The sequence below is a fragment of the Echiichthys vipera genome (genome assembly GCF_963691815.1).
Source record: "Echiichthys vipera genome assembly, chromosome: 17".
In the NCBI taxonomy this organism is placed as follows: Eukaryota; Metazoa; Chordata; class Actinopteri; order Perciformes; family Trachinidae; genus Echiichthys; species Echiichthys vipera.
This window is the reverse complement of record NC_139842.1, coordinates 23,568,319-23,590,974: the sequence shown is the minus strand read 5'-3', so window position 1 is coordinate 23,590,974 and position 22,656 is coordinate 23,568,319. Positions and strand designations below refer to the sequence as shown.

Genomic DNA, 22,656 nt, shown 5'->3' with positions numbered 1-22,656 from the left:
TTACCACATTTGGAGATTTATGGAATCAATTCAGTACCAACATGTCCCCTTCTGTTCTTGAGTTATGGAGCTGAATAATGGAAAGAAACATTATGACGTCACAGCGAAGCAGAGTTGAGAACAGTTTTAATGTTGCCATTTCGTTAAATGTCTAACAGTGATTTGTTTGAACAGCTCCTGATTAAAACAAGGTTGCACCTGAAGATGTTTTCTATCACTTTTTTTTACAGAGCAGTCAAAATCTAAATGCTGTATGCGCAGTAAGATATCAAATGTATAAAACAGCACTTTTTACATGGTGAAAGAAAAACTAAGCAGCTGTCAAATATATTACATTATGTCGATGATGACCCGATGACTTACACGTTCCTGTACATATGAGTTAAAATCAAATATGTCGACATGTACCGAACACACAACAGCCAAACAAACGCACACATCCACCCAGTACACACACCCATTCGTACAACAGCACACTGTACAGTAAGAATACAACTAAGCTGACAGGATAGATCATGTTCAGTAAAATGTTTCATTTAAAATATAACAATTAGAAAATTAAGAGAAGGTTGTTTAAAAAAGAAATACACTTTAAAAACATGTTGATGTTGGAAAGTTCCCAAGTTTTCAGACGTCAAGCAAGTGGCTTAAATTAAAGTCCAAGGGTCACTCCTGTTAAGGACTCCAGTCGTATGTGTTGACTTCTGATGACAAATCGCTTCACTCTGATTATCATCCTTTACTCAGAGCCCAGGCATGATGTAGGCAATGTTGTCCAACGTATTCGACTGACAGAAAAAGAGACAGAGAGCTTTGTTAGAAAAGTGCGTACAGAGGTTCATGATCTCTGCTAAGTGAATGAAACACCTGCAGTCATTTATTTTATACATTTATCAATGCTAATACTTACCAGGACGTTTCGAGGACATCCATTTAACTGCGGTATCTGTGCTGTGAGACAGGTGAGCGGTCCCAGCGCACACAAGATGGAGTCCAGCAGTACGGACAGACTCCCGGACACTGCCACCATCCCCTAACACAAAGAAATGTCATCACAGGACTAACTTATTCCACTGCGTAGTCATTAAACATCTCCATGTTACACTTTGAATAGCAAATGTGGTGCTATCTTAAACCTGGGGCAGGTGCTCTATTCTTGGTGTTGTTGGGCAAAAAAAAACCCATGATAATCTTTCATCATATTGTAATTCAAGTGTACAGAGAAAAGGCTTCTGCACCTCCTTTTGGCTCGGTTTTTAGGCTTTTTAAAAATCTAGCCTGTGATGAAGACTTTGTCCCATCACAGGTGATTTCAGAGAGGGCTAGAGACTGTTCCTACTGGTTATTCTACAAATGCATATAGGCTTCCATGCCCCCCTCGCCTCAAATGTTTCAAGAATACATGATAGATTATCTGTCTGAGTGACAGTTTAAGCAAATATGACAAAAACCTATTTTTTTTTTATAAAATTGCCAACTTCAGTTTGTATAGAAGCTATAGTTTAAATCCACTGCATATTGGCCTGATGATACAGCACATGCATGCATGTGGGAACCAAGCCCCCACCACAGCGACTTCCTGGTTGATCCAATAAGGAAGTGCCAAAAACTACAGTTCTCTGAGTGTCCACTAGGAACAGGTTTCATAATAGAGCAGTTTCTCATTGAGCCCCATGTTAAACAGACTGTTTTCCCAACATCATTAAACCTGTTTAAGACCTGGGACAAAAAACATTCTAGTCTGTATGTTTAGGTCATATCTCCATGACGACACTGATGGGGGGTGATTTTTTTTTAGGACCAGCTTGTTTTTATTTTATGGGAGGTTAAAGTTTAGGAATAATTAGTGGCGTGAGTCTTGAGTGACAGTTAGCCTCTGGCCCTCACTTCTCCTCTGAGGCTAGTTGTCAGGATTAGCATCCTTAGCATGCTAACGACGACATCTCGACCTGGACTGTGGTTATCTGTGTGGTGGTATTTCCATAAAGACCCATACAAGATGGTTTAGGAACACCACGCGTTAATGTTAGCTCTGTTATGCTAATTAAATAGCCATACTTGCAACATGACTTGCAGTACAGCCTGCTATCTATGACACATACACTAGATGCTAATCTGGAGCAGCGGGAGGATTCGGGCTGTGAGGGTCTGTGTTTAACAGTCTATGAGCATGGGACTGTGTTGAATATCAGTTTAAATCAGAGATCATAAATGCTTTGAAAAATGACTCCCGTTCCCTCCCAGTCCCAGAAAAAAAATCTCAACATTGACTCCCACTCCTGTTTATCTAGTAACGTGTTCCGTTAGCCTAGCTCCCAGGCGGTGGTGCTAATGTGGCTACTTCAGTATACGTCAGCCAGATGGACTTATCTCCCTCCCCCCTACGTCACATCAACCCCCTTTTTTTGGTAAGAGGAAATGAGGAGGAATCGAAGCCCGACAAGATGGCGACTCCCGTAGGCGAGGACGATTAGATCAAGTTGAAAAAACAGACCTTGACTGAGAGGCTACGTCCATTTTTTATACAGTCTATGGTGGTTACTTACCTCTGTTTCCTGTAGCCGATGCCCAATCAGGGACAGGGACTCTCCCAGTAGCTGCAGGTGAGCTGCTGCATCAATGGGATCAACATCTGGGATTCGTGCAGGGGACAGGGACATAGTGCCAGGCGCTTTGTTCGGGGACACCATCCCTGTTCCCACAACTGTCATGACCAATTTAAAGATAACAGTTATAAGAGCTGATAGTGAGAGGAAAATTGATCAGTTGGAAACGTTCATGTTAGAGTCAAAGATACCTTTGCTTTTTCCCTCAGGGGCACTCTTGTGTTTGACTGTGGTGGCTTCAGCTTTGTTCTGTTTGTGCTGCAGATACTGAGCTTTCTGCCTCCACACCTGCAAAGAACAATCACAACACAGGACATCACCACATCTGCAAGTATTACAGGGCTATTCAAAGGCTTTTTTTAATATCAGTTCCAAAAGCAAAACTTACTAATTTGTCTTTCTCTGGCATCGCCTTCCACACTTCCGCCAACTTTTTACTTAGCTCACCAAAGACTGCAGATTACACCGACATATTGTTAAAAATGTGTATTTATTGATACTTGAACAGACAATAGACCAGTTAATGTTACTACATACACTGCATGTCATAATATCACCCACCTAGTCCTGGCTGTTCTGCATTTATGTTGACCCTGTACTCCTTACAAAAAATCTGATACGCTGATGTGCTCTTCTTCTTGGGCTAACAGAGGAAAAAGACATTAACCAAGAATGCAAGAAAATCAAATGCAATGAAACAGGCATTTACTTATTTATTTCTCATATTAAGCGTGTTAGTTTGCTCAACAACAAGCAACATCAGCGATACCAAACGACTTTGGTCTCATGTTAGAGAACCCTAGAAACAGTATCTGCAGGAGGGTCAGTACAGTTTTTGATTTTGTGCAAACAATTGCTTTTGTAACTTTAACAACCAACCCAACAACAAGAAATATCAGTGAACAGTCTCTTACCTTATCTTTTTTCTTCCCGTGCTTTTCCCGATCTTTCTCCTCTATCTTCTTCTTCTTCTCTGGCCCTTCATTATTGCCTTGGTGGTGGTGTGGAGGCACGGGTGTGCCCATGGCATACATTGGACCGACAGCGCTGTGAGTAACAGTGGGATGGGAGTGGCTGTGGCCCCTCGACGAGTCTGAAGAATGTCATGCAAGGATAAGGCCACGGTAATGACAAGTATTGTATTGATGCGCAAATTGTGTTTCAGTTCATTCTTCCAAATGTCCATCAGTTCGCATAAACAAAAAGAACAACTCAGTTGTACCACAACTTATTTGTTATAAACAAATAGTAAACTAACCTCCAAATCCTTTGCTGTGCTTCTTGTCCTTCCCACTTTTATCCTTATCTCTGTCTTTTTCTTTGTCCTTCTTCTTCTTGCTTTTTTTGCTCTTCTTCTTCTTTTTTGACAGGTGTGTGTATGAATCATCTATAACCAGTTCACCAGCCTCCAGTTCTCCCCCAGATGAAGAGCTTTCATCTCCCATGCCACCTCCATAATGGCCTGTATAACAGATCACACAGCAATATTGACATCACAGAGTATTGTGATGTCAGGAAAATGATTTATTTAATTGCATTTTAGATTTGTTTCCAGTTAGATGTTATTGAGTTTATATAGTGACTTTGCTAAAGAACATTTAGTTACATTTAGGCTAAAATATATATACATTCTAACCCTGTTCTGAATTAATTCCTTTTTGTTTTGTTTTTTTCTTTAAAAGCAATCATTTAGTGATGAAAAAGAACCAACAAGAGTAGTATCGAAAAAATCATAACGATACTAATAATAAAATGCATTAGGGGTAAAAGCTAGCTAAATGTACTTAGTATAAATGTAGACAGGCTACGTAATTACTACTACCATGTTATTCACTTTATAAGTCTACTGCAGGGGCGTCAAATTTAGGCCTGGCCCACGGGCCTGAGTTTGACGTGTAATTATATTTGGCCCGCAAGCTCATATCAAGGTTCTATGAGAGCTGGCCCGCGAGTATAAAGCACATACTACTTTTCTGTTGACAAACATGAGCATCCATGCTACCAGTCTCTTCAGACAAACTTAATCCACCCCTCCCCAAAAACGGCCAAAAGAAAGATGGAAAACAGGAGCTTTCAACACAGGTGGGAGGGAGATTATCTGTTTATGAAGGTAAAGAGCTGTTTGTCTTGTCTGCAGAGCCACCATGGCCGTTACAAAACAATGTTTGCCTTTTCTTTGTAAATTTTGTTGTGTGTATTTTAGATAGATAGAAATATGTAGATATAGATGGATAAATCCCAAAATTGAAATAAAATGTTTGCACGTACTGTGTATATTTTGTTGTATGTATTGTACTTATGTGTTTTTCCTGCCAACAATGTTAATAAAATGATCAAATGCATTCAGTGGCACTCATAATTTATTTTGTTTTCACCGGGAAAAATTGGCTAGTGGAAATTCTGATTGGCTTTCTAAAGTTACCAGCCACATTGGCTGGTGATCCAAAAAGTGAATTTAGAACCCTGGTTATCTTACCTTCCACCTCCACCTCTTTCCCCACTACAGGCAGTGGATCTCGATTCTGCTGCAGTTTCTTCTTGGGCAACTTTGAGTGCTGCATCCTGTCTCTATCCTTCTCTTTCTTTCCACCTCCTTTGGATGAGTGGGGCGTGAACGGGAAGCTCTCTCCTTCCTCTTTCTCTGGCGACATGATAAGCTTCATTTTCAGCCCGTCAGCCTCACGTAACGTCAAGGGTTCCTCTTTGGTAGCTCCACCGTGGAACAGAGACGACTTTGAGGAAGAAGAGGATTGTTTCTTGGAGGAAGATGATGACGAAGACACAGGGCGGGAGTGAGAGAAGGAGTGGCTCCCTTTGCTTCCACCACCGCCGCTGCTCTCACGTTTGCGGTCCTTGGAAGAGTGCGAGGAGAAGGGAGGGTAGGAGGGTTTCTTGTGCAAGTGTGGGCTGGGGTCCGAACCTGTGGCCAGGGGAGAGGTGATAGCCTGCAGGAGGCCCATAGCTGTGTCTGTTGGGTGGGAGGATGAGGAGGACGAGAGAGGAGGGGAGCGGTCTGCAGACTTGTGCTTTTTCTTGTGAGAAGGTGGCCCTGAACCATCGTGGTCTGATACAAGGACAATAAAAGAAAAGAGTTACAGTTGCAGAGTCTTTTTTTTTTTCAATTAATGATTATATGTTAGTTTAGATTATTACAATATATCAAGCTCTCACCTCTATAATAGTAGTCATCACTATGTTTCTTCTTCTTTTTGTGCGAGTCTCCTCCAAGCATGAACAGTTCTGAATCCTGATATGAAATAACAATTGCTTTAGCAATAACTAGCAGCATTAAACCCTGAGGTCCCATTACCGTGGACAAATAACTTACTTTGGGACGTTTCTTGGAAGACTTTCGGACCTGAGCAGCAATCTCCTCTTCCTCCCTTAACAGATCCTTGTAAGACCTTCTTTTCTCTCTCTGGCTACGACCAGCGACAAGGCCTCTGTCTCCTTCCATCCCCACATCTAGAATAAATTAACCGAGTATTATAATCCTTAAGGTAAAAACTTGACAAAACTGAAACCAAAAAACTATTATAAAATTATAAATAACTAACTAATACACTTTTAAGGGTGTAGTTACATCCACGTCTCTTGAAATACCCTGGGTTTCTTGCAAACTAGGACTTGAATGTCTTCATTTATCATAATTTATCATGTTTTTCTGACTAATATAAGTAGCATGTTTGATAAGCCTGTCCAGTAGGAACACAATAAAATGACATGCAGTTTACAGGGAGACATTACCCATTCCTCCTTTATTTTTGATCTCTTCAAAAGCCATGGCTCCTCCTTTGTCAACACGGTTATTTGTCACAGTGTGTCACGGGCAACATAAGGCAGGATACTAACCTGTGAACAACAATACAAACCAAGATCAATTGCAAGTTAGGGTACAGATACCATTCTGAAAAAAACGGAATCAGAGCAGTTTAATGTTACACAGTAACAAAGTGGAAACCCGCTGTCCATTTGTCTTCATATGTCGCATCTTGTTACTTACCTAGACATAAAAAAGGTAATTACACCTAAATAGCTACTAGGTTGCTACAACTATTCGCGCTTAGTCCAACACACTGAGCTGGACGGCCAGTTAACCTGGACTGAAAAGCACAAAAGTGGAGAAGTGCACAATGACTGGCTACTTCTTGAGGAAAAACAGACACAAGTTGCATTATAACACATGAATTATATGGTAACCTACAAGGGAGTACTACAAGGATAGCTTAACAAACTCCCGCCTACTTTCATAAAGATACACAAACACACCCCCTCTCCATTCACTTAGCTTCCCAACACTCCCAGCACTGGAACGCTTCTCGCTGAGCGTGCCCTCATGCTTGCCGGTGAAAGCAACCCAGGAAAGCCCGAGGCTGGCACCCACAGCTAGGCCGCGGTCGCCTCAGAGCATAAAATACAGTGGCAAACATGCGTTCAACTCTGCTCATGTCTTCATCTCCTCTGGGGTGATAGAATGTGTTGTTTATAAACATCAGGAAGAGAGAAAATAATATGTTTATTAAATTTTACTACCTCTATAGGCTCTCCAATTTACGCGGGTCCGGTCGCCATCTTTTATTATCGGCGAAGCAACAATACGTGTCGACATAGGGGCGGGGCTTAGCTAATGCAGCCAATCAGCGTGATGGGAAAGTAGCCACATGCATTCAAGCTCTCTATCCCACTATGCAAACTGACTGCTGCTCATATGTTGATACTGAAATGACTTACATATCAAACTGTATGACAGCCAAATATAGCCAAACATATTCATTTATTGAATCACATACACACATTTCCAACAACAGCCAAATCATTTTTTTACAGTACGGTTCACACACAAACAAACCAAACATGTAATACAAGAGAAAAGGCAACGAGATACAAAGATGCTGTTGATTAGAAAACTGAAAATACAACAGTGAAAACTGTTTAATCATCTCATGAGAAATATGTCTCATCATTATTATTATAGAGCTTAGCTAATAATGGCAGGCAAAAAGAGAAAATGTCAGCACATCACACACACACACACACACACACAACCTCAAACACACTCTCACTCGCACTCACTCTTCTGGGTTGGCTTCTGTTCCACTAGCTTCCTGTTTAAACCGTGTATTTCCCTACTAAACCACAGTACTGGAAATTATTTTCTATCTTAAACCAAGACACACATATTTATGTCAACACTGTTAGGCACACATAATAATGATTTAGTTATAATCACAAGGTGTTTCAGTGTAACTGTCCTGTAGAGTAGTCCTGCAGATGTACGGACTTAGCTTGGAATATGGACAGAAAACCTCAGCATTATGGTTCAGCATTTTCATGTCTAGTCAATGCTAGTGGAGCAGAGCCTTCCCTGAAAAGTAGCAGGACTTTAGCTATCTATACAATTTATCTTCGACCTATCCCCCAAATTCTGTTTCTGTAGACTGAGTGATGTAAAACTGGCCAATAAATCGGTCACCTCGTCCACCTGGGGGAAAGAAGCAAATACATACAGCCAAGTATGAGTTAGTGAAATCTGCCAATGCATAAGAAATAATCAATAAAAACAAGTCTTAAAAGTGTAGTTAGATCATAAATACTGTTTTGTATTCATTTGTATCTGAGAATCATTCAAAAAGTATGTAGGGCGCACCTGCTCTTTGGTGCGTGTGTGCTGCAGCTGTGTCGAAATGTGCTCCAGCCTCTCTTTAGCTTCACTCTGGCCCATTAGGTTCAGATACTCCCTCAGCATTTGAATGATCTGCAAGGGGACGTCAGATATAAAAATCGTCAGCAATATCTAAAAATGTAGAGCGCGGTTGCTGGAAGACTGGGGCAAGTTAACGCATCCTCTACCTGTGTCACTTCCCCTCTCAGGGTTTCTAAGCTTCGTGAATCTCCTTCCTGCAGAATATTAAGCTTGGAGCGTGCTAGATGCAGAGGGGTCCTGCCTGCTCGGTCCAGGGCATCCACACGGGCTCCTTAACAGAGGAGAATAAGAGCACAAATCTCTGAATTACACATGCGGAAATTGTTTTGATGAATTCTCAGTTCTCATTGAAAAATAATATTACTAGATCTTTACATCGATAAACTCCAGTATTATTATTATTATCACTTTTCATTGTATCCTTCTTGAGATATCTTTGTGTTTATTTGTCGCAACCGTATTGTAACGGTGACATTCTCAATTCATTTTGAAAGTGCAACGTACAGGATAGCTACACACATTTAAGTGCTACACCTGAACTACTACTTTACATTGAAATGATCTGAAATCAGCCTGTGAATATTCTCATTTGTCAAGGTCATCGTTATCTTAAATATCTTAAATAAGCTTCTGTTTGTTCTAAGCAGCCAATATTTGGGTGGGAAATGTACAGGCAGCCACAGAAAATGTGTTTCCGACTGGCTGACAGACGGGTGTCCAATTCAACTATAAACCGGGACACAGTGCAACAGTTGATTCACCTCCTCAATTAGTGCTCATGGCAGCCTGCGTTCACCTACATGAAACCAGGCCAGCAATGCCTTGGCTTTATATGACGTTTATGATTTAACTAACTAATAGTTATACTGACTTAAAGGTTGAATACGGAGAATGAGCAGAACAGCGCCATCTTGTGTCTCAAGATCGTAGTCGCAACAACAAAAATTTATTCCAGCAGTCAGGTTGTCAGGTTCATTACAGAGTGTGTCAGTGATCAGCCTGCTCCATGTCAGTGATGAATCATAAAGGGTAACGACTCATTTGGACTAATCTATGAATTTGATGACAATATTTAACGTTAGCCAGTCTGATTCCTTGTTTCTGTAGCAACAATAGACAACCCTGGCAACCCACAACACCCAACGCTATTGGCTGGTACAATGGAAACAGAACATGAGAGAAAGTCATTGTTGAACCTGTCAAAACTATTTTAAAAATAAGAATTCAGACTAAATACATTTTTTATGGAAAAGCAATACTTTCATTCTGTACCCCTCAAAATGCCCCGTGGGTGTGTTATTTTCTTTTAAATATAGCCTTTAACAAAGATTCTACATATGCAACCTTTAATGAGGGAAGGGTATGAATAAATAAAAGTGGATTTTGCTCCCCTTTATTTCCTGCCAACTGTAATGGGAGAGTGAGCAAAGTGTATACACAGAGAATTCAACACCTCTTCAGTGGTCTCACCTCCTCTCAGCAATGTGGTGATTACAGGCACGTGGTTGGTACAGGCCGCTGCAGAAACACAGGGTAAAATGGGCATGTTGCAACACAAAATACAAGAATAAATGTGTTTTTAAACACTTGTTGCATGCCAAGAACTACACTACTAACTGCACGAGAATGTTGCTTTGTGTTATTCTGAAGTGTATCTTCTTTTTAGCAAGTGTGAGTCTCAAACAGCTGCACAGTTGTGAGTCAAAGGGAAACCACAGTCATATGCATTGCTGACCACAGTGCTACAGGCGTTTACGGGCCATGGTGATTGTTCTCTCTTACCCAGATGGAGGGGGGTATTCCCCAGACTATCTCGCTGGTTGGGGTCAGCGCCGTGGCTCAGCAATAACTGCACTACAGTCATAAAAAAGTATTTGAAAAAGAGCATTTCAAATTGACACCTCTGATGCTAAAATGCAGTTCACAATAGCAGAAAGTACAGAAAACAACTTGAATGCATATCTTACTTGTGATTTCCTTTCATACTGTAACGACAAGTTAAACGCCAACCTACCAATGCTCTCATTGCCATTGCAGGAGGAGAAATGGAGGGCTGTCCTCCCCTTGTCATCTGCTGCACAGGGGTCAATGTCATCCTGCAGGAGCTTTTGGACTGGGAGAACACAACGGTGTTAGCAAAAAAAACCCTGTAATCATCTTTCCCCGTGGCATTTTACTGCGTCACCTCACTGCTCATACCTGTGTCAATGTCGTTGCTGTTTGCTGCTTCCCTCAGTCTTTTTACAGCTGTTGAGATACAAAGTGAGTATTTCAGTATTGCTTTATGACTGGGTGGATGGGGTCAGATTGCATGACATCAGAGCAACAACGATAGCATCATTCACGGTCTAATACTGACTTTACACTGGTTTGATCAGCCAAATGATCTTGTCTGTGTGTATGCTGTTCATCAGTGTACTACTTGGTTTGGATCGCATATTATGGCGCTCATGTTAAAAGATGACAGTAGATAGCTACTGGGTTTTGGTCATCATAGCTGAAATGTTGCTTTTAATGTCTGTATTACACTGTGTAATAACTTTATTACCTTTATTTGTTTATTACATCAAAGTGACTGATTCATGACCCATATCATGACCATAACAAACATAATACAGTCACATTAAAGATACCAACTATGTAATAACACCCATTAAAGTTAGCTGTATTTTTCTCTAGTATTTTGTAGCGCACACACACACACACACACACACACACACACACACACACACACACACACACACACACACACACACACACACACACACACACACACACACACACACACACACACACACACACACACACACACACACACACACACACACACACACACACACACACACACACACACACACACACACACACACACACACACACACACACACACACACACACACACACACACACACACACACACACACACACACACACACACACACACACACACACACACACACACACACACCTCCTCACCATAAATATCTTTACCCATAGGACCGAGGCTCCGGACAGCTCTATGGTGCCGCCTGGCCCTGCTCCCCGTCACCTTCCCCATCTTGCTCGTCACACCACCGGCGCCCAGCTCCGCTCGCCCCGGCTCCCACAACAAGTGCAGGTACCTGAGTTCTTTGTCGTCTCTCTGTCCGACTCGACCCAACACCACTTTCCCCTCCCCGGTCCCACTCATCCCGAACCCCACAGCAGCAGCAGTACCCTCTGGGTCCATTCTCTCCAGGTTAGCCCGCTGCTCTCTGTCCACCGCCTCCCGACTCTCACCCTCTGGTTCGGGCTCCACCATGTACTCCCCCTCGGAGCTGGAGCGGTCATTATCCGAGGCTGTTGCAATGATTGGGCTCCACCCGTCCATACTTTATCGTGACATATGGATGTCGTGTTTATTCCACGGTCCTTGCTACTACCGATAAAGCAAAAAGGAAATAAAGCAGTCATTAATGTTGAGCCGCTCTGAATATGGCATGTCCGCCGTCAGCGACGCCATTGGGCCATTGCTCTGCACGGCACGGAACGTCAGCTCAGAAACTCCCCCGTTACAACCTTCCCATCGTGGGTAACGTACGGTACTTTGACGGCAGAAGACACTCTTCCTTTATAGCAGTAAAATGTCCCCTATTTCACGTCTGCTATCATCGGGTAAACGTAGTAAAAGGCACACCCATTGCACAGTCAACAGCGGCACTTCCGTAACAACCAATCAGAACTCGTGTTGTTTGTGAGCTCCCGTCCAATGGGATCGACGCAACCGTGCAGCCAATCAGTCCCCGTGCTGGACAGAGGATCGCTCCGCGCACGCGCACCACTAAAAAACAAGAAATCCACAAAACCTATTTATTTGAATTTAAAAACAGTCTGTATTCACAACATATAAAAGGTTAAATGCATAATCATTTGGTAACATACCCTCCACCCATATAGCTTCATATAATTTGTCTAGATTTCCATGGTATGAAACAGCACATTATAATGTACATATACATATTTTGTGAGGAAAGGCCTAACAATATGAGTGCATTCAAGATACAAGGTGCCCCTCCAGTCATAAGCAGTAGTTTCCACCCTGGGGGTTAGGTCCCCGAGAGGTTGCATCATGATGGTGATGATGATGGTGGAGGGGCTGTGAGATAATTACAAAAAAAAAGAAATTACACAAAGTTAGGCTTCTTTTTCAGACTTCCCTCTAATCTTTGCTTTTTTCCCTTGTGGATTACTTCTTTGGACTCTTAAAAATGATCAAAATAAAATAAAATAAAAAGGAGAATCACTCTTTGGTTAAAATAGTCACGTTGGACGTTTACATCTGGTGACGGGGAGGTTTTAAGTAGGAACTGCATTATTTCAAGGGCTCAGAGGAGAGTCAAAAACAACAGGAACTGCCGATCTGCAGGATAGTATTCTATCAAAATATTTGGTCTTGAGGAGGGAATAATTAAAGGTGCCATAGGTAGAAAGTTTGAGGGACAGACACAACATCATAGGCATAGCTTTAACACACAGCTTAAACAAAACAATCAGAAGTCAAGTTTCAGTCCTGAAGACATGGAGGCTCCAGCTTGGGCCAGGTAGTTGGGGAACGCAGGGTCAGCCCCTGATGTGCCTGCATCCTGCTCAGTAGGCATCAGTCCAGCGTCATTAATGTGCTGCCACAGCTGACTGTTGTGAGCCACGCCTTGCTGCTTCATGTATCCTTGCTGACAAAACAGTGGGGGCTTTCGGTGGGTAAGGGATGAGCGGAAACACGATTCTAAAAGACAAGAGAAAACACAGGAACGAGTCAAACTTCCATCCAACAACCATCTGTTATAGAATCCATGAATGACTGCTCTCTGTAGGTTAGAGAACAAAAAATGTTACAGTATCTTGCAACATACTAATCAGTAATGTTAACCTATTTAAAATGCAATTTCCTAACACTGTTATATCTTGTCAACAAGGTTGTCTCTTATAGTCATAACTAATGCACTGTAAATTGAATGCATTGGTCCACTTTGCTGTTTGGCAGCATTCCTAGTCCTGCTAATTATTTATTTTCATGTACGTTTTAGAGAGCTCAATAGTGGAAATGTTAAAAAAAGAAACCCTACATATATTTATATACAGTATGTTCACTCTGTTATTTTACACATTACACACACATGCACAAACAGGACCTATACACGTGCATTAATGGAACGATTCCACAGAGAGGGGGTTGCGGTTTTCAAGTCCCCGCGGACTGAGCTACTACACACCCAGATGGTCAACAACACAGGTGTCTTCATTTATTTTGCCAGACTTCTTCTCAGCACTGTGTGGGCGTGTATATAAAACAGTAGCTGAGACCAGCTACTGAATCATATAAAATGATCATGCCACAGGAATGTAGTTTGGCTTTCTACTTTTCAATTTCCAAGCGGGTGTTATCAACTGAGCAGAGAAATATGCCTCTGGATGAACCTACAACCAATCACAGCAACAAAACGGCGTTGCTTGCTCAGTTGAATACAATGGTAAACGAGTCACTAATCTTCTCAAATCACAGCTTAACAGTACACAAAAATGCGTTTCTGAAAACATTTGATGTGAGAAAAAAGCTAGTTGAAAGCTAGCTAGGGAGGTAGCCACTGCTAACCCTAACTAATGCTTTATCCTCTCTGTCTGTATCATCCATGTCTCATCAATGCATGTTACTAATTCAACTTCATCCCCAGAGCTGTTTGTGCTTTGTCTTCTCTCAGGTCTCTGCTGATCGTGGTGGTGCCTGCTGCCATGGTCCTGCATGACGCTTCCTGCTGCTATTATTACTTTTACTCATATAAACTATCATTAGACTGATAAATTATAACATTTGCAGCTATAAAAACATCATCAGTAATATATCTCACTGTATCACAGCTGTTATTACCACTACTCATCATTGTTCATATTTACCACCATAAATCACCTCGGCTGTGCCCTTTTCTTGCTGTTCTGCATTATTAACTTCCATAAATAAAAGTCATATTTACATTACTTTAACTATTATTACTGTTATTGCTATTGTTACTGTTACTTCTGTGGTTGCTTGCATCTCTGTCTGTCTGTCTGTCTGTCTTTGTGTCTGTCTTTTCGCTCTCTGTCCATCTGTCTGTCTTTCTATCTCTCTTTCTCTTTCCTTTTCTTCCTCCCCAACCGGTGCAGACAGATGTCTGTCCTCCACAGAGCTGGGTCTGTTCCACGTTCCTGTCTGTTAAAGGGAAGGTTTTCAACGCCACCGTACTCAATGGGGGACTAGTTGGGTCTATGTAAATCATAAATAAGTGTGTTCTTTACCTACTCCAAGTGTCCTGAGATAACTTTTGTTATAATTTGGCACTGTAAATAAAATTGAATGGATTTGAATTTAATTAATTTATGTTTCTTCTGAGCTGTTTTACTGCCTTGCAACCTCTCTGTCTGTTACAGTTTGTCAGCCAGAGTGAAACAAGTTTTCTCTCATCTTTATTGTTGCTGTAGTTACTGCTCTCTGCCTGTGTAGGGCATTACAGGCAGTGAGTGACAGACCCATTTGTTGGACCTGTTACTTTTAACAAAAACTTTACTGGTTTAATGATAAAATACATATATGTATACATAAATAAAGAGTGTTAATTATATTATTGTTATTTGCAACACAAATATGCAGCTTTACCTGCATAGAAGGCCCTGAGGTCAGTCTGGACACAGTGCTCCAGGAAGCGCCGCAGTGGCTGGATATGAGATATGGGACTCTCCCACTCTGCAAGGAAGTCTTCAACCATGTGATGGATTGCCTTTGGCCTTGGTAACTGCCGGTCATAGGGAGTAAACTTCATTTCTTCCTCTGGGGGAAAAAAGTACTTACATTAATCTTCATTGAGTTTGTTCCTTGTGTCAAAAGTGCAGTAATTCCACTCTGAAAAGCACACTTTTTAATGGTACAGCGCCTCTACTCACCAGTAGGTAGTGTGTCATAGTAGTATAAAACAGGGTGCAGAAAGTTGGATTTCCAGGCTTTGGTCCAGTCTGTTTCAGCCCTGTTCAGCCCCAGATAGTCTATCTTATTCTTTCCGTACTGCATGACTAGAACTATCAGTCCGTGGTTGGAAACCTCGTGGCCCGAAAGAGAGGAGAACTGAGGTAAGGCCTGGAGGGGAAACTCTTCCACGTATTCACAGTGAGAGCTTAGAGTCAGGAGAGAAGACAGCACCAAAATATGAACATGAGAGCGATTTCAAGGTCTATTGAGGTCAGGTAATATAGCATCCAGCAATATAAGTAAGTGATTAAACGTCTATGAAGAGCAGAATTCTTTTTCATGAGTTTAAACAGGAAGTGGGACGAATAAACAACCAGCCATCATCTATTCATTCTGGCATCGTCTTGACAGTCAGTGCTTTTAGAATGACAGATTTCAGTTTGTCCTTTTACACTTATCATTAATACTGAGAAGGAAAGAATATATTTCTTGAATATGAAGCACTTCATACTGAGGAATGATGTATTAAGTCACGATTACTCAGTGATGATTCCGCTCCCTTGGCACTCAGCCATGGCCCTGTCATGAATTATTAGGGCAAGTGAAGACGGCCATCTAGTAGCACTGTGCCCACGGACAGCTGCTAATTGGTGAATTCACAATTGATTCCAAACCGAAGTTGTTGTAACAGTGAGAAGACTTACAAATACAGTTTTTAATGTAATGTAATGACATGCTAAATAAAATTACATTTATTTTCAATGGAGTTTGGTGGCTTTGCCGTTTCGTTCGAAGCTTCTTTGACCAAACCAGAGTTAGTTATTGTGGGAACAGTGGAAAGACTAACTAAAATGTTTGCCAAGATTTCTTTTATTTCTGTCCAGTTTGAATGAAGTGTGTTTTACAATGAGTTAACAAGGTGTCTAAGCTAACGTCTTAGTTCAGTGAATGAAAAAAACATCTTATTTTGCTTCTTCATTAGCCTAGTGAACTCATCTCACAGCTGACTGTGATCAAATGAGCACAGTTGGAAAAAGGAAGTTATCACCAGTGATATCAAAATAACATCTGCTTACCCCTGAAGAAGTATAATGTCCCCAAGCACCTCGAACATTTGGTATGTCCCAGAGGCCTCACCGATCCGCTTCAGAATCCAGGACTGCAGCTGTGTTGTCAACAGTTTCGTCGATGGCCACAGGTTACTATGGTAGCGCTTTTCAAGTACTCGATGTACAGCTCGCACTGTAGCAGAAAATCCATACAGTGTATTTAAATATCACCTTAGTTACATGTAAAATTAGCACAAAGGGCTTTATTTTGCTTTATGTCAATGTGAAACTGTCCAATTTGTCTGCATTCCTATTATGACCTATGCAGTTGAGTGTTCACGATCCGCATAGAGTGCTACCGACTACATTTGCTGCAGTTGGAATCAGACGGTGTAGACCAAGATGTAATATCAGTGGAAAAAAAAGGATGCTATGGACAGAGACTTGCTTACTCTAAATATCAAAAAATAACAAACAGCTGTTGGACTTTCACCTGTGTAACGGAAACCGTGGACGAAACCACCAGCAGATGAGCGGTAGTCTCTGGAGTGAGCAGCAGTTCCCAGCACAAACAAACCAGGGGTGTTCTTCCCTTCATACCACGCCGTCACCCCAGGCAACCGCCCTTTTGCATTCTCACTGTTGGGTGGGCAGGCAGAGCTAGGGAGATTACCATTATAAAGAGCACAGTGCATTACTTATTGTATAGATATTGACACAATAAAACAAAATATTTCATCCATGTAATATAAGTCTATACCTGTCAAATACGCTGAAGTTGAATCGGAATCCAAGGCATCGAATTACTCGGTCGTAGGGCTTTCGCATAGAAAAGTTGTCAATGTGATACCCTGGCACTTCTTCTCCAGTCACACTGGAGCTGTTCTTCTCTTCCTGGTATTGTATGTACTTCTTTAAAGTCAGGTACAACTGTCTCTTCTTCTCTCCCTTCTTTGCATCTGATCTCCTCCTGCCTTGCTCCTTTCGTTGAGCGATAATTATTTTATCCAGGCGTGCTTCCACTAGCCCATCCAGGGACTTTAGCTGATATGTGTCTATTAGCTCATTATTCACAGCTCTGAAAAACAGAAACAATAGGTCAATATTAGGAATGGTCCCAATGTAGAAGAGAATATTGGAACAGCTGGCGAAGTTGACATTTGCAAAGCATCAATGTAGAACACTGATTCCCAACCAGGGTACCCATTGGGGTCCAAGTACCCACTGGGTACTTGTGCAGTTAACTGGGAGGTACATGATAGATGTAGAGTGGCTCAACTACCTTTAGAAAACAAAATCAAAATAGAAATTATGATTTGAATAAAATGTGTATATCCACATATTGAGTCAGCTATAAAAACCTGAACATCATGTGTTGCAATTGAGACAGAGAAGAATAAACAGTTAGCTAAAATAATGGAGAGAAAAAAATCAACAGTTAGCTTAAAGCTTAGCTGAATTGCACCATAGATAATGGTAATGGTTAAAAGGTTTCAACAGGAAGCTAAAAGTAATGGACAAAAAACTAAAAATATTAGCTAAAAGAAGCCTGGTGAATTAACAGTGGAAATGGTTAGCTAAATGTCTTAGATAAATAGCTAAAATAGTTAGCTTAAAGTAATGAATAACTGTGAAATAGAAAGTTAAACTAATGATAAATATCTACAACATTTGGCTTAGTAATGGATACATACAGTAGTATAAAAATGTATCATATGATAATGAATAACTGTGAAAAAGCTAAAATAGTTAGCTAAAGGTAATGGATAAATGGTTAAATTAGTTAGCTCAAAATAATGAATACATAGCTAAATAGTTAGCTAAAGGTAATGAATACATAGCTAAATAGTTAGCTAAAGGTAATGGATAATGGTTAAATTAGTTAACTTGAAATAATTAATAAATAGCTAAAATAGTTAGCTAAAGGTAATGGTTAAATTGTTAAATTAGTTAGCTCAAAATAATGAATATATAGCTAAATTAGTTAGTTAAAAATAATGAATACATATCTAAATACTTAACTAAAGGTGATGGATAAATGGTTAAATTAGTTAGCTAAAAAATAATGAATATATAGCCAAAATAGTTAGCTAAAAAATAATGAATACATAGCTATAATAGTTAGCAAAAGGTAATGGATAAATGGTTAAAACGTCCAGCCTCTGTCACACAGACTTAGGACATGGTGCCTGAGATCTTTAAGCCCTACTTGAACAAATGCTAATGCTAATTAAAATGTCTGAAAAGAATACTGTAAATACCCACTTGTATAATTAATAGGGTAAATAACATCCAGCTCTATGTGCTTCATCTGAAGACTGTTGGGAACCAGTGATGTACAAGGAAAGCAAAATCACAGAGACAAAAAAAGATCAGAGAAGAAATCATCCGATCTTTAGCATTACCTGAGATCTCCAACGTAATGCGTTTGCCAAGCCAGTCGAACAGGGCTGGAACTGAGCATGTGCACCCGACTCGCTCTTCCCAAGATGCTCTGGGCTGTTTCAAAAGCAGAGTTCCCCTTGCCCAAAATAAGTACGGCCTGGTCCTTGTAGTCTTCAGGATTGGTGGAGATGGACTCGTAGCCTTCAACCAGGTCAGAACCATCAAACTCCACCTTCTGAGGAACCCACAAACCTGTGGCTACCAGGAGGACGCTGAGCGAGAGAGGACAAAAGTAAACCACGATGCAATCCACAGTCCACACACATTGAACATTTTCATGTCAGGTTCAGAGTGATGTAAACTACCTGCACGTGTAGTCTGACACATGTTGATCAGTCAGGATGTAGCTCCTGGCAGCGGCTGACTGCACCGCCCTGATTTTTCCGATGTCCACCCCGTACCGGACCCTCAGCCCAAGCTCCTTCACGTACATGGACAGATAGCGTGGGAAGGCATCGGCTGGCGGGTAAAACTCCCTGCTCACTCTCTTGAACAGGAGGTCAGGTATATCGCTCAGCAGCGAGTTCCAGTCATGGCGCAGGTTAAACTCTCGGTTCTGCCTTCCAGTGTAGATCTTGTTAATGCTAATGAGCTTCCTGTGCCTGGGATACCTGGACGCACAAACGGAGCAGACAAGTCATGTGTCAAAGGTGATTCAGGAGGGTAGATGAGTACTTTCGTGTGAGATTGAATGACGTGCTTTCACACGAAGAAGAATTCCTTTATTTATCCCGCAAGGGAAATCCAATTTTTCCACTAAATTAATGGAGAGATGTCAGAGCGAGGGGGCTGCCAATAGCTCAGCGCCCCGAGTGCCTTGCTCAACACCACCTCGGCAATGCCCAGGAGATGAGCTGGCACCTCTCCAGCCACCAGTCCACACTCCATTCACGGTCCACACAGGGACTCGAAGTGGCGACCCTCCAGTTCCCAGCCGAGTCTCCTGAGCTACTGCCGCAAAAGTTACCTACTTGTTAAAGAAGCTGCCCGGTCCTGAGTTCCTCTCCAAGATGATGTAGTTTCTTTTGGCCCTGGAGAGGAAATACCCCATCTGCAGTCCAGCAGGCCCAGCTCCGAGAACACAGTAATCATAGTGGCGGGTGCCGTTGGGGTGGTGGTTATCAGAAGAGCATTCGACACAGCCGATCAAGATGAAGAGGATAAAACAAGGAAGGTTCGAATCCATAACCTGTTGGACATGAGACAGTGTGGTCAAAATGTGAATAATGCTATGGTTAACATACATAATAAATCCTATCCATTAAACCTTTTGAATGTTTTAGTACGATAACATATCGATGGGTCTCCAGTTTTTAATGGCAACAACAAAAAAACATGTGGGATAATTTATAAAATAGTATTAAAGGTTGAACATGGGGAACGAGAAGAACAGCTCCATCTAGTGTCTCAAGATTGTAGTCGCAACAACAAGAAATAAGTTCAGGAGTCGGGTTGCCAGGTTGGTCAGACCCGGCCCAGTAGCCTACAGGAGACCGGAGTCTGTTTGATCCTGTTTGAACCCGTCCCCTCCAGAAAATCACACCACAATAACAAGTAAAGTAAAGATGAAAGTGATGTTAGCGATCAAGGAGAAGCGTAGCCATGTGGGCGTGCGTTTGAATGGTGTTTCTCTCCTTTCTCTCAGTCCATGGAGTGAATGCTCGGCCTATATTGACTCTGGTTTTTGCCCGTCTCCGCTCACTCAGCTGCTGGGACAAAGAACGCCCCCTTCACTGAGGCTCTGAAGCAGCTGCAGGATTGGAAAACTCCATTTCACCCAGTGCCAGCATTAAGTAGCTGCACCCAACAACAGGCAACCCTGGCAACCAGCAACGCCCAACGCTATTGGCTGCTACCATGGAAACGGAACGGGACAGAAAGTCATTGTCAAACCTGTCAAAAAAGAATATTAAGACTAAAGTATTTAAGACTAATTAAGATTTAATTTATGGAAAAGCAATACTTTTATTTTGTACACTGTGGGTGCATTCTTTTTTTTTGGGGGGGGGGGGATGTATACATCTTCGACCTTTAAATTAGAGTGCGTGTAAATGAAATATAATTAAAATAAACCATAACTGTCCTGCATGTATTTACTTCCCTCCTAGACTGCATGTGCATGTGGGCCATGATGAGGCAACTGCTTACATCTTTAGGCTCGTTACTCTGGAGCATATAATAGAAATGTAGCCCAAAATGACCATGGAGTCAAACTACACCGGGAGTTCATGCGGTACTTTAGCGAATGGAAACATGCGTAACGGAGCAAAGAGACGGCAGTGGGCTCAGGGTGGACAATCCCCCGGCTCTCCGCGAACTCTCCAGCCGACGCACCGCCGCTCTGCCTCCGCCCGCTGCACAGATGTGAGGTCGGTAACGCATTTGAACACACAAACATGTACACCGACGTTACCTTTCAGATCAGTCGATGCCTCGCGCGCAACACCTTTGGTTTAGCATAGATCCAACCTGTCGAGACTGCTACATGTTTACTATGGAGCATTTTAAAGCGCGATAGTAGCGTCCATGGAAGGGACAAGCCTGTGGAAACGCACTCGGACCACCCACTTCCCCCTTGGATAACAAACACCGGTGGAGGGCTGCTTGCATAAGGGGGCGTGATTATAAAATAGAGCATGAAGGATGGGGCACAGTGTTGTGAGGAGGTAGGCCTCTGTGCACACAACATATTTGGCATCATCTTATAGGTTGAATAATAATAATAAATGCATAAAAAATAAAAAAATAATATTCAACTCTGAGTAACAATTGGCTTTTCCATTAAAAAAACAATAAACTGGTCACATTAGGCCTGTGAATGTTCTCATTTGTCCAGGTCGTCATTATCCTCAAAGCAATTTCAGCAACTGGACTTGGTTGTTTGTCTAGGAAGAAGTTTCACCTCTCATCCAAGAGGCTTCATCGGTTCAGTCCAGTCCCAGACTTGTCCTGGTCCTGGTCCTGGTCCTGGACTTGTCCCAGCCTGGTCCTGGTCCTGGTCCTGGTCCTGGTCCTGGTCCTGGTCCAGTCCCAGCCTGGTCAGTGCGTACATGAACTGATGAAGCCTCTTGGATGAGAGGTGAAACATCTTCCTAGACAAATAACCAAGTCCAGTTACTTTTGAATGAAATTGCTTTGTGGTCACATTAAATCCTTAAAACTTAATTTACTCCTTCACATAATCAAAAAAAAAACACGTTTCATTTTAAAATCAGAGCTAATGGACCTTTTTTTATAGCAAACATTTTCACTTGTCAGAGTAGAAAAAGTACAGGTGAAACACACAAGCTTGGAGTTATCAGAACCCTGCAACACAGAGCTGATAACGTACGTAGGCTTGTACTTCTTTAGCACCTTTTTTAGTCTTTGAACTACTCCATGCGGTTTCACAGTGTTCACATTCACCCAGTCCCACAGACATTCACACTGATGGCAGTAAACATCTACAGACCATCTAATCTAACCATTCACACCACATTCACACACCCATGCGCAGCACGCGGAGCAATTCAGGGTTCAGTGCCTTGCCCAAGGACACTTCGACATGTGGACAGGGGAAGCTTGGGATCGAGTCGCCGATCTCTTGATTTCAGGACGACCCACTGTACTACTACCACTACCACCTACCACCACTCAATTACCCAACAGCTCACAGGCCCAAGGGGAATAACGCAAGAACCTGAGAGGCGTCCTCACAACTTGTGGCTACCCTAGCTGGACCTTTGTTAAAATGGCAGCTGCTTCCAGAAAGAAAACCAAAGTGGTTGAGAAAGAAAAAGAAAACAAGAGAAACAACATAGTCATTCCGTATGTGGCTGGGGTATCGGAGAAACTCAGGAGGATCTTCAACAAACACAGCATCCCTGTGTATTTCAAACC

At 41.9% G+C, this 22,656-nt stretch overlaps 3 protein-coding genes across 3 annotated transcripts; all 3 read right to left on the bottom strand.

Annotated features, from left to right (window-relative positions):
* Positions 1–237: 237 nt before the first annotated feature.
* Positions 238–7,192, bottom strand: hmgxb4a (HMG box domain containing 4a). The gene is made up of 13 exons (XM_083931952.1): positions 7,140–7,192; positions 6,354–6,458; positions 5,935–6,071; positions 5,778–5,853; positions 5,083–5,670; positions 3,865–4,068; positions 3,521–3,699; positions 3,168–3,249; positions 2,995–3,059; positions 2,798–2,894; positions 2,547–2,704; positions 911–1,033; positions 238–788 (listed from the first exon to the last, which is right to left on the bottom strand). Exons 2-13 carry the CDS (start codon positions 6,388–6,390, stop codon positions 744–746), a joined length of 1,791 nt encoding a protein of 596 aa, XP_083788078.1. The 5' UTR covers positions 6,391–6,458; positions 7,140–7,192; the 3' UTR covers positions 238–743.
* Positions 7,193–7,488: 296 nt separating this feature from the next.
* On the bottom strand, positions 7,489–11,928 carry ankrd54 (ankyrin repeat domain 54). The gene is made up of 8 exons (XM_083931953.1): positions 11,287–11,928; positions 10,510–10,557; positions 10,325–10,423; positions 10,093–10,164; positions 9,781–9,828; positions 8,457–8,581; positions 8,254–8,361; positions 7,489–8,088 (listed from the first exon to the last, which is right to left on the bottom strand). The coding sequence occupies exons 1-8, from the start codon at positions 11,678–11,680 to the stop codon at positions 7,990–7,992; spliced, it is 993 nt and encodes a 330-aa protein (XP_083788079.1). The 5' UTR covers positions 11,681–11,928; the 3' UTR covers positions 7,489–7,989.
* A 313-nt stretch (positions 11,929–12,241) lies between these two features.
* Positions 12,242–21,335, bottom strand: foxred2 (FAD-dependent oxidoreductase domain containing 2). Its single transcript, XM_083931819.1, has 10 exons — positions 21,191–21,335; positions 19,749–19,966; positions 19,083–19,388; positions 18,738–18,989; positions 17,093–17,410; positions 16,826–16,992; positions 16,360–16,525; positions 15,262–15,488; positions 14,978–15,148; positions 12,242–13,072 (listed from the first exon to the last, which is right to left on the bottom strand). Exons 2-10 carry the CDS (start codon positions 19,961–19,963, stop codon positions 12,840–12,842), a joined length of 2,055 nt encoding a protein of 684 aa, XP_083787945.1. The 5' UTR covers positions 19,964–19,966; positions 21,191–21,335; the 3' UTR covers positions 12,242–12,839.
* Between the last annotated feature and the right edge of the window lie 1,321 nt (positions 21,336–22,656).